General features: G+C 44.5%; 1 protein-coding gene across 1 annotated transcript in view; it reads left to right on the top strand.

Moving 5' to 3' along the window:
* nphp4 (nephronophthisis 4) overlaps positions 1-12,907 on the top strand; it is a 268,868-nt gene that overhangs the window by 64,235 nt on the left and 191,726 nt on the right. The window contains exons 3-4 of the mRNA XM_079826906.1: positions 406-575; positions 2,250-2,314. Coding sequence (XP_079683032.1) covers positions 406-575; positions 2,250-2,314 — 235 coding nt within the window. The remainder of the gene's footprint in view (positions 1-405; positions 576-2,249; positions 2,315-12,907) is intronic.

Here is a 12,907-nt window from a genome sequence, read left to right on the forward strand (position 1 = left end):
ATGTGTCAATGAATGAACATCCAAGTACTGTAAAAGTGCTGGAAGATAAACATGTCAGCTGTGTGGACTCAAACTAATCGTTAACAATTCCTTGCTGAAAAATAGTATTAATTTCTTTAAAAAAAAAAAAATCTTACTCACCCCAAACTTTTAAACAGTAGTGTATAGCATATCTCAACAAAATGTAAGCTATATTATCACCCAGCTCTAATCTGCTAAAAAGAAGACCATAAATAAGGCATGAAGAAATTAAGTTTAAATATTTTAAACGTTAACATCTGTATTTTCTTTAAAGCTTCTTCTTTAAACAATGTGTATTTTGAAAAGTGCACTATGAATAAATTTGACTTAATTTTGCATGAGCAAACAACATTAAAAAAGAAAAACAATCTTTTTTTTTTCTAGGTGGTTTACTTCCACACTTCCCTGTGTTTGAACTCTGTGGTGGCAGTGGTGGAGTTGGTGTCTCTGTCTATCAGGGCAGACGGTTCCCAGGATGCAGTGGGGTCAGGGTTCGGACTCCTCCAGCTCTTCACAGGTCGCGCAGACACCAACATCTCTCAGGGAGAGGGCAGGTAATGGTCAACACTTCAGAGGAGTGCAGAATGGGCATTTCCATTGGACATTGAGTCAGAAAAATGACAGTCCTTTAGAATCCAAAGCACAGTCTCATAGAGACAGAGCGACACGCGTCATAATCTGAAGGCCACGCCCACCGGGGGAGAAGACAATCAAACCGTCTCCATTGACTTTGCATTGCGGGAGGCGGCCTCCTTGTCATTTCGGACTTATTACAAAAAACGGAACAATGTATAAAAGCTGATATGGGACAAAGTGAACTGCAAACAAGCTAAACAAACCCAGAAGCAAAAACCCAGACGTTTTTATAAGCTGTTGACCCAAAAAACGAGCGTTTAAGGACAAAAAAGTGGATTCAGGCCATTGAGACAGAGCGCTACAGGTCATATTACACTGAGAACTACGGCGACTAGAGCGGAATGTAATCAACGACAGGAAATATCATATATAAAACGGACATTTGGATATTTGACTTAACAGTGACAAAATGTTTACTGCACACATACACGTACTGAGACATACTGAGGGTCAGGATCCCAAAATTTACCCATTCATCCTGCTGAAGCGTCACTTCGTATTGCCTGTATCCACTTTTATCTTTTTAAACGCTCGTTTTTTTGGGTCGACAGCTTATAAAAACTTATTTCTGTGTTTTTTAGCTTGTTTGCTGTACACCTTGTCACATATCAGCTTTTAGACATTGTTCTGTTTTTTGTTAGAAGTCCGAAATGACAATGAGGCAGCCTCACGCAATGCAAAGTCAATGGAGAGCGTTGGATTGTTTTCCCCCCCGGTGTGGGCGTGGCCTAAATACGCTCTGTCTCTATGAAGCAAATCCTGGAACCTGTAATGAGTGAATAAATTGGTTTTATTATAATTGTCCCACTATTCAGCAGAAGAAGGGACTGGATATGTGCCTCTTTCAATCAGTCTGTAATTTCATTGTCTCTGTGTCATACTGAAAAATTTCAAATATCTGTACAACACGGAGTGTGGTGGACTTCTGAAATTAGCCAGAAGATTGCCCTCTGAGTGTTTTTGTTTGTCTTATTTCAATTCATGCCACCAAACACATCCCCCTCCTTCCACATGTTAGGACACAAAAGAGGCCACCTATGAAACTTTATCTGTTGATGTATATATATACACACACTAGCATTCAAAACATGGGGATCTGTAATTATTTTTTTTTTTTTGTACAAATAATTTTTTTAAGTAATATCTTGTGCGCACCATGGCTGTATTTATTTGATGAAAAATGTTTTTTTTTTTTTTTTAAACTTTAATATTATTACAAATTAAAATAAATGTTAAAATTATGGCAATGCTGAATTTTAATCACCCATTAGTCCTGTTGTCATTGTCACATAATTCTTCTAAAATTAGTTGTAAAATTCTGTTTTGGTGCTCAAGAAACATTTCTTATCATTATGACAGTTGAAAACTTGTGCTGCTTAATATTTTGTGGAAACTCATTTGTTGCCCCGGATTCTTTGAAAAATTGAATTTTCATTATAAATGTCTTTACTGTCACTTTTTATTATTTTGACTAATTTAATACAACCTTGCTGAAAAAAAGGATTCATTTCTTTAAAAAAAAAAAAAAATTCATACTGACCCCAAACATGTGACCAGTAGTGTATATTTCTTAACCACCATATCTCTTTCAGATTGAGTCTGTTCAATGGGACCCCCAGAGCCCTCCTGCACCCAATGCTGAAAGACCCTCTGCAATGTGAGTGTAACCCTGAGCTTCACGTTCATAGTCCACACTGTTAGCAACTCAATTCTGCTAAATGAATGGATTCGGTCAAAGTTTGTCAACATGAAATCAGAATTGACCCTAATTACTTTCTGAATTAAATACCAGTTAATGTTGATGTATTGAAATATATGGCAATAAGAGTAATTGTGTAACCATTGTGATACATTGAGATGTTCTTGAAAGCAAGCCAAACCTTCAGGGCGCTATCATACACATGGCGCAATGCGACTCCAGGCGTGACGCAGTTATCATTTACTCGTCCAGCGGCATGTTGTTTAAATTGCAAATGCACTCACGCCCATCTGTTCGCCCATGGGCGTGATGGTCTGAAAACGAGGTGTGATCAGACACGTTGTTGGCGCGTTTCTATTTTGAGGCAACTGAAAACGACTGTGCCATTGCCCAACGAAAACCTGGTCTAAAGTCAACGGCGCAATATTTGTTGTGTTATTTAAAGGGCATGTTAGTTATATGTGCCTATAGGCGGGTGCAAAATGCGCGTACACTCTGCTTAATACACACACAGGGATGTGCAGCAGCACACAAACATTTTTAAATATTAAAAATAAAAGGATTCCTCTCTGGAGAAGTCTTTCCACTCGCAAATTCTGCCATGTAAATAGCGAATCCGCCATGGAGCAAGCGCAACTTGCATTTAAAGGGAATGGGAGATGACACTCTTGATTGGTTTATTGCATGTTATGCCCAAAACTTTAAATGGCAGAATATATGATCATGTAATACAGGCTATAGGCTTATATAAAATATGTTAGTAAATGGACTTGAACTTCCATAAACCCGTAGAGTAGTGGTCTGGGTTTGGATATTCCCACACGCAAAGTGAAGCATTCACTTGACTGGAAAGAAAGTGATGCTTCGTTTTTCGTTGATCATGTGTTTCTCTGAAAACAATACGCGCTCCGGCACAGAGTTTTTTGAGAAATTGCGCTGCATACCCAATACGGGCTTTGAAGCTTCAGTGTCATATGGAACATCACTACCATGTGCCTGTCGCAGCGACCGTTTTTTCCGTCGTTAAACTAGCAAAAGTGCATTCGGACATGCCCTAAGTGCACCTGCGCCATGTGCTTCAGACCATGTGCTCAGATCGTTAAAATAGGGCCCTCAGTCTCCATGTTCTGGTCAAAAAGACTCAAAAATGTATGCCAGAGGCATTTCAGGAGGAATTCAAGTACGACTGTTCTCATATGCAATGCCCTATTGTCATGATCCAATTAAGTCCTTCCCTATTTTCTCTCATTGAAAAACCTGTCACACCTAAATGTCACATTGCTGAAGTGAAATGGGTTGTGAATTGTTTCATGTTGACTTTTAAAGCTGATGTGATCAGTCGGTATGAATGTGGTTTTTAAAAGATGAGATCATTCTCTGTTTTCTTCTAGGCAGTTCTCCATGAGTTTTTTTTTGTTCGGTACAGTAGATAGATGTTTCATTGATGTGATTTACCCAGCAGCACAGCAGGTATTTGAAGGCTTGACTGAACTGGCCCGATTTCTGGGTAAGCACATGTAGTGAAATTTGACACTAGATAACATATTCAACTCATGGTCTCAAAGGAGTCATACTGAGCTAGAGACAACAGCAAGAGCTTAGTAATAAATAGTTGATAAATAGCACTTTATGCTTTCTGACACAAGTTATGAGAAACTATTTGCATGTGTGTGCATTTGCCTCATTTTTCAAATGCTTTCAATATTTAATCTGTCAGTTTGCCTTGACTTTCCCCCATTTAGATTTGTTTCCACTTGAAAGAAAATTGAATTAGGACTATTTCTTGCAGTGCTGTTCTACGCAAACAATCTCCATCATGACCATTTATTTCTTGTTTTCCTATCCATCCTGACACTAAAAGGTGAAGAGGCTGTTTCTGTTGAAGGAGAATCTTAAATGAAAGAAAATAGTTGGGACTCGCCTATAAATAATTGAAGAGATTCATGAAACATATTTCAAAAAGTAGTCTTAATTGCTGAATGTTCTTTAATGTTGGCCCTTTTTTGCAGTTCCCTTTCGAGGGAACTCGCACTGCATCGGGACGACGCTTTGGGGATGCTCCCTTAGCATCAGCGAATCTGAAACCAGAATGCCAACTAGGCCAATCCGATTGGCGTGCGTGATGACGTCATCGTGACGGCATACCCGGAAGTATAAAAGGGTTGCTGGAGCGTAATGGCGGTAGTTATTGCTCTTCAGCAAGCGCTATCTGTTACTGTCTGTCTATTTACTGTTGTTTGTCAGTGAAAGTGTGTGAGAAAAAGTATGGAAAGTGTGAGAGTGAATGAATTCAAACAGTGTGTGCATCCGTGTCCCAGGTTCATGTCGGGCTCGGATACACACCTGCTTTGTGTGCACTGCCTGGGCGTCCAGCATGCCCAAGCGGCTCTCGAGGGAGCCGCTTGTGAGCACTGCGAAAAACTGACGCTCAGGGTGCTTCGCTCTCGGCTGGCTGCGTTTGATGAGGCCGGCCAGCCTCGTGAGCCTCGTGGTTCTGGACCCGCAGTCGCTGAGGCTTGTCAGAGGGTTTCGGGACTGCTGCGGCACTTTCCCGATCCTCCTCTGACAGTTCCGAGGATCTTCCTCCCCGTGTGGAAGCCCGCGCTGCGGCTTCTTCCCCCGGGGTGGGAGGTCCGATGCTTGTTCTCTCCGGTTCCGAGGAGCCGGAGGAAATAGGCACCGAGGCGGGGGATGAAGCAGGAATTGTTCATCCACCCGCCCAAGAGGAGCTGGTCGAGGTGTTGACCCGGGCAGTGGCCAAATTAAATATAAGTTGGCCACAAGAGGCTCCGGAAATCCAGCTACCCAGCAGGCTGGATGACCGGTTCCTCTCACACCGGGTTCAAACACCTCGCCGGGGCCTGCCTTTTTTCCCGGATCTACACACCGAGGTGTGTAGATCATGGAAACGGCCCTATTCTTCGCGTGTTTGCAATCCCCCAGTATTGGACTATTCCAATGTTCTGGGGGCACGCGAGGCGGGCTATGGGGCGATGCCTCGGGTGGAGGAAGCTCTCGCGAGCTATCTTTCACCCGACTCTGCATCGTCCCTCAAGGCTCCGGTTTTGCCCACCAAACCCTGTCGGGACACCTCATCTTTGGTGGGCAAAGCATATATGGCGGCTGGTCGGGCTGGTGGTTCCCTGCACACATTATCAATTCTGCAGGCCTACCAGGCCGACCTCCTTAAAGAGTTGGACGAGGGAGATGGTCCCTCTCCGGAGGACATTCTGGAACTGAGGAAGGCTGCAGATTTGTCTCTCCGAGTCACCAAGGAGACGGCCCGCGCTATCGGCCGCTCCATGGCTTCCATGGTGACAGTGGAGAGACATCTCTGGCTGAATCTGTCGGGGATAAAGGAGAAGGATAGAGCTTTTCTCCTGGACTCCCCGATCTCGCCTTCTGGGTTGTTTGGAGACGCGGTTAACACCGTCGTTTCCAGACACCAGGAGGCGAAGAAACAGTCAGCAGCCTTCCACCAGTATCTCCCTCGCCGCTCTAAACCTGGGAAGGCTGGCCCTAGCGGGCAGCCTCAGCCGTCATCCAGCTCCTCGCACCGGAAGGTGCAAAAGGAGAGCGTCGCTTCTAGAGCCCCTCCCCCGGGAGCCTGGCAACAGAGGCGGCGCTCTCAGCAGCAACCTTCAGCTCCTAAAGGCGATCTTCGGAACGTCCTTCAGGCGCGGAAGGCTGCTGGGAAGAAGTCCTAGCCACGGCTGGGCTTCTAAGAGCGGTCCCCCCCGCGGAGAAACAACCGAGGTTGTTTCCTCCGCGGCGCTCTGGGAAAATCGATGTGGTAATCCCGCCGTCTATGACGCTTCGGGCCACATCGATTTCCCGCGAACGCATGCTGCACCAGCCGCCTCTGGAAAGACCTGCGGCTGGTCAGCTCGCGCGTCCGCACACAGAGAACCGTTCCCAACTACTTCCTGCCGGTCAGCCGCTTCAGGAGGTTGGGAACGGGAACCGTGTAACACCCGACGCCAGCCTCGAGAGGCTGGTTCCCTTAGTAGATTATTTCGGCGCATGGAAATGCCTTCCGAATATTTCTACGTGGGTCCTGCGTACTGTAGAAAAGGGGTACAAACTGCAGTTCGGTTTTCCTCCTCCACAATTCAGGGGGTTATACTGGACAGCAGTGATACCCGAGCAGGTTCGGGTAATGGAACTAGAAGTAAAAACTCTTCTAGCGAAGGAAGCCATAGAGCGTGTTTCTCCACTGGAAAGAGAGTCCGGGTTCTACAGCCGGTACTTTATAGTTCCCAAAAAGGATGGAGGGTTGCGTCCGATTATAGATCTGAGGGTTTTGAATCTGTCTCTGAGGAGCTTCAGGTTCAAAATGCTCACTATTCCCATGATCGTGAGTCAGATCCAGTCCGAGGACTGGTTCGTCACGATAGATCTAAAGGACGCATATTTCCATGTCTCCATCCTTCCATGTCACAGGAAGTACCTGAGGTTCGCTTTCGGGGGCGAAGCGTACCAGTATCGAGTGCTTCCCTTTGGCCTAGCCCTCTCCCCACGCACGTTCACGAAGTGCATGGATGCAGCTCTGGCTCCAATGAGACTTCAGGGCATCCGTGTGCTGAATTATATCGACGACTGGCTCATACTGGCCCAGTCGTACGAGGTGGCGGTTCGGCATCGAGATGTCGTTCTGAACCACATGAAATGCTTGGGGCTGAGACTCAACACGAAAAAGAGCGTGTTGACGCCGTCCCAGAGGACTACGTTCCTCGGGGTCGTGTGGGACTCGACAACGATGCGGGCACGATTGTCTCCCGCGCGAGTCGAGACCATACAGGCGATGGTCTCAGGAATAAGGCTAGGCCACAACATCACTGTGAAGCACTTTCAGAGAGTGCTGGGTCACATGGCAGCAGCGTCCAACATAATACCTTTTGGCCTGCTATACATGAGACCCATCCAGTGGTGGTTGAAAACCAAGGGGTTTTCCCCCAGAGGGAATCCTTTCCGTATGATCAGGGTAACGCGCAAATGCTCTCGTTCCCTAGCCATATGGAAGAAACCTTGGTTTCTGTCCCGAGGGCCAGTGTTGGGAGCGTCTTGTTGCCGGAAATCCGTTTCAACAGACGCCTCCCTCACTGGCTGGGGCGCGGTCATGGACGGCCGCTTTGCGAGGGGCCCATGGGAGAGCCGTCATTCCTCCTGGCATATAAATTGCCTGGAGATGATGGCGGTATACAAAGCTCTCAGGAGCTTTCTCCCGCACCTCCGAGGCCAGCACGTCCTGGTACGGACAGACAATACGTCTGTCGTAGCGTACATCAACCGCCAGGGAGGACTGAGGTCGCGCTTTCTGTACAAGACAGCACGCCAAGTCCTCCTGTGGACCCAGGGGAAACTGTTGTCCATCAGGGCAATGTATGTCCCGGGGGTCCAAAATCAGGGAGCAGACATCCTGTCGAGGCAGGGGCTGAGGCCCGGGGAGTGGCGACTCCACCCAGAGGTGGTGGAGGCCATATGCAAGAGGTTCGGCCCAGTGGAAGTGGATCTGTTTGCGTCTCGAGAGACGTCCCACTGTCCACTGTGGTTTTCCCTCACGCATCCAGCTCCGCTGGGGCTGGATGCCATGGTGCAGACGTGGCCGAGGCTGCGTCTGTACGCATTTCCCCCGATTGCTCTGCTCCCGGGAGTCCTGGAAAGGGTCCGTCGACAGGGGGTCAGTCTACTTCTGGTAGCACCCCGTTGGCCGACTCGAGTTTGGTTCTTGGATATCATAGCTCTGCTAGCAGGTCAGCTGTGGGAGATTCCTCTGAGGAGGGATCTCCTATCTCAGGCGGCGGGTACGATATTTTACCCCCGCCCGGAGATTTGGAACCTGTGGGTCTGGCCCCTGAGGGGACCAGGTTCATAGAGGCTGGCCTATCGGCAGACGTGATAGAGACCTTACTCAGCTCCAGGGCTCCGTCTACGAGGAGACTGTACAGCCTCAAGTGGAATGTATTTTCCACTTGGTGCAGAGAACGTGAGGTGGACCCAGTTAACTGCCCAGTGGCTTCAGTGCTGGAGTTCCTCCAAGATCGTTTCTCTGCAGGGCTTACCCCGTCCACACTCAAGGTGTACGTGGCTGCCATTGCGGCTTTCCACACTCCTTTGGGTGATGGGCCTCTGGGTAGGCACCAGCTGGTTGTACAATTCCTCCGTGGGGCTCGGAGGATGAGGCCTGCGGCTCGGTCCAGAGTTCCAACCTGGGACCTGGCAGTGGTTCTCGAAGGATTGGCTGAGGCCCCCTTCGAACCATTGGAGTCGGCTGGACCGAAGGATCTGACCCTTAAGGTGGCTTTTCTCCTTGCCATTACCTCTCTCAGGAGAGTGGGAGATCTCCAGGCCTTGGCAGTAACGCCAACCTGCCTGGAGTTTGCCCCGGGAGGAGTAAAGGCCATCTTACACCCTAGGCCGGGCTACGTGCCTAAGGTGCCATCAAGGGTGGTCAGGTCATTGGTCCTGCAGGCATTTCATCCTCCGCCTCATGTGACGGCGGAAGAGGGGAGGCTTCACCTACTCTGCCCGGTTAGGGCTCTAAGAGTTTATCTGGCGAAGTCTGCACAGTGGAGGAGATCACAACAACTGTTGGTGTGTTTTGGCTCACCTAAGAAGGGATTGCCTGCGTCTACTCAGACAATCAGTAATTGGATTGTCCAGGCGATTACCATGGCCTATCAGGTGCGCAGTTTGCCTTCACCTGTGGCTGTGAGGGCTCATTCCACCAGAGGCATGGCCTCTTCGGTGGCCCTTCTTTCTGGGGTCCCCTTGCAGGATATCTGCGAGGCGGCCGGGTGGGCTACCCCACACACTTTTATCAGGTTTTATAGCCTGGATCTCCCTACGACGCCTGGTGCGAGGGTGCTCCAGTCCTAGCTGTGCCCGGTTTCCGGCTTCACACTAGGGCAGGCGCTACCCTTCGGTGTGGCCTAGTGGGTACTCGTTCCCCAAAGCGTCGTCCCGATGCAGTGCGAGTTCCCTCGAAAGGGAACTGCTCGGGTTATGTATATAACCCTTGTTCCCTGAGAAGGGGAACGAGCACTGCATCCCGACGCCACACCTTGGCGCGCCTGGAGCGCATGCTTCAGAGCAATTACTACCGCCATTACGCTCCAGCAACCCTTTTATACTTCCGGGTATGCCGTCACGATGACGTCATCACGCACGCCAATCGGATTGGCCTAGTTGGCATTCTGGTTTCAGATTCGCTGATGCTAAGGGAGCATCCCCAAAGCGTCGTCCCGATGCAGTGCTCGTTCCCCTTCTCAGGGAACAAGGGTTATATACATAACCCGAGCAGTTTTTTTTTGCTAGTTTTCTTATTCTGGAAGATGCGTTATTTGATTTTGGTTTAAGTGTTTACTGTGTGTATCTCCTTTCCTCTAATTAAGTTCTTATCAAAGTGTTTTATATATATATATATATATGTTCCAATTTTTTGCCGTTATTTAAATGGTTGTTTATACCATGTATATAGTATATACATTAATTTTCTGTGTCTGTAGTTTTGAGAAGAATACTTATTTTTTCATTCCTTAACTGTGGATTGGAAACAGTCAAGTGGGTTTTATTATAAAGCCTTCAAGTGTCTCCTTTTTGGAAGCAGTTAATGGTCACATACATCCGTAGATGTTCTTCCAAATTATATATTCAAAAAATGAGTTTCGGGGATTAATTAAATGGCAGTAAAAAGCTGAAAAAGTATTTTTCTCAGATGACAGAAGCAGGTGGTACTGAAAAAAAAAAGCATGATTCTTACGCAATTACGTTACTTGTCACATAAATAATACTTTAAATGAATATACTTGTGCAAACTGAATATAATGTTTTTGAACACTTGCTCAAAATCGTGTGTGTAAGGCTGCTGAATTCGCTCCAAGGATCGGTAGCGATAGCGACTCAAAGGCTGTTTGCGCGTTCGTGTTTCAGCGGGGCAAAATGGATTTAATTATAATATTCTCTATCTGACTCTATTTATCATAATGTCGAATTTAGGATAGAATGCCAATTGGTTGTTTGATCATTTATATCTAATAGTTAATCATACATTTAATCATTTCGTTTTAACCTTTTGTTGCAATTATATCCTTCCCTTCTGGAGATAGTTAATAATTACAGAGTAATTCAGAAAGGATCAAAATGTAACAATTTTATTAATAGTCAGGTAAATGTATAATGCCAATTACATAATCAATTCAAAGATAATTCATATACATAAAATCAAATATTCTGAAATAGCTTAAAGAGTGAAAGGTTTCCTGACTTTTTTGAATATTACGTAACACAGAGCGTTTTCTGTGTTACGGGCCAACCTTGTTAATTGCGCCCCCCACTGTTTCAAATGGAAATACATGAAAACAAAGGGAATTTAAATTGAGTCTAATTCCCATTTGGCTTGATTGAAAGGAAACCAAATGGCTCCAAACAGCCACACCCACCATCATAAGTAAAATACCTCTAAGCTCTAAAAACTCTTATTAACTTCTTGTATATTTCTGTGATTATGAGATTTATGTACCATTCGCACTGAGACATTTCAAACAATACCAAACACATATGACACTGTATAGAGAAAATTGACATTAAATCCAATAGATTTTGGGTATATTTCAGTGATCTCCCAGGAGAGGGGATCAGGAGTTTGGGGGAAGTTTCAGGAACATGTAAATTAGAGCCATGCTCAGTTGATTCACTCAGTGGGACATCCCTAGTCGCCGTTTTACTGTCTGGTTGGTCCAGTCTGAAATACTGCTGAACTGAGGACATACTGCTAACGCATTTTCATCTCTTCTTCGCTGCTCTAAAACTTACAACTTACAATCTACAACTTCCTGTGTTTGCAATGCATTCTGAGCAGCGAAGAAGAACCGTGCAGTGGTTAGGCAAAGCTCGCGGTCATAACTAGGTCTTGTTTAAGAAAATGGTATGGGATCGGTACATGGGTTCAAGTACTCGCCGATACCGATGCCAGAATTTGTTGTGGTATCAGTGATATTTCCAATGCTAGTATCGGAATCGGAACAACTCTACTAAAAATGCCATTTCAGTTAAAACTTCTGTCATGTTTTTAAATATATTTGTAATGACATTTTCCTACTGATGAAGTTGTATTTTAGTACATTTAAAATATTTAAGGGATGCGAGGCCGAGGGTGGTTGCCTCCGTGAAGTGCATTAAAATTGTTTAATGCACAGCTAGCCATGGATTATCTTGCTCATACCATGGTTATTTGCCAGCACTGACAACTTAAAGCTGTTATACAATATTTGACCGGAAGGGTAAACTGATGGTTATTTTCATCAGTTAAGGCTTGTTAGATCTAGCATTCTGCCCGCTTTCAGACAATGAGATAAAGTGCTGAGATAAATTTATTTGAATGAATGATTTATTGCATTTATTTAAAATAATTATCGAGAGAAACACTTCAAGACATTACAAAGATTATTGGTAACACTTTACAATAAAGTTGTATTAGTTAACATTAGTTAATGCTTTAGTTAACATGAACTAACCATGAACAACACCTCTGTTCGGCATTAGTTAATCTTTATTAAAGTTAACTGTTCATGGTTTGCAGTGTTAATTTTGACAGCAAATTTTGATTTAGTTTTAGTCATAGTCTTTTGACTAAAATGCCATTTAGTTTTAGTCATATTTTAGTCACCTGAATTGTTTTTAGTTTTAGTCAACTAAATCTACGGTAGATTTAGTCTCCTAAATTCTAATGAGTTTAGTTAAATTGTAATAAATTAAGCATTTAAGCATTACATATATGACTGTCACTTGGACTGACATTTTGACATTATTTTGTTTTTGACATTAAAAATACACGAAAGAGAGCTCAATTCACTTTTGTTTGTTTTTTAAAAACATCAATATAGTTTATATATATAGTATTATATATATTATAATATAGTAACTTTGTATTTCTGTCTTAGTTAGTAAGCCATATCAGGTTAAGCTAAAGCTTCAAATAAGTTTTTTTTTTCAGTTAACATTTATTTTAATTTCAAGTAATGAAGTTTTTTTTAAATGGTTTTAGTTAACTATTATAACCCTGATACTTCACTGAATAATGTGTCAAATACTGGTCTTTCCTCCTCACTATGAATTAAAAGGGAATGAAATTAAATACAGTTTATTGTGTGAGCAAAAACAAATATATAATGCGTGACTTTTATTTATAATCAAGCTCGAAAATACACATTGACTCTTATTTTGAAATGTCTGCGCCTCTATTGCAGTTGCAGGAGCTCATTCAAGTCGAGGAGATATAAAAATGCATTGTTACAACCGTCTATAACATATTACTATATAAACATCGTAAAGTAAACATTGTCATTATAATTATTTTATATTTTTTTAAAAATTGTTCTTAAGTGTGTTAAGAAACATGGGGCCCTATCATACACCCGGCGCAATGCGTATTCAGGCACAGCGTTGTTTAAATAGCAAAGGCACTCACGCCTATCTGTTCGCCCATGGGTCTTTAAACGAGGTGTGTTCAGGCACATTGTTGGCGCGTTTGTCACAGGGTGTTTTGGTGGT

The sequence above is a fragment of the Gobio gobio genome (genome assembly GCF_949357685.1).
Source record: "Gobio gobio genome assembly, chromosome: 10".
Classification (NCBI taxonomy): Eukaryota; Metazoa; Chordata; class Actinopteri; order Cypriniformes; family Gobionidae; genus Gobio; species Gobio gobio.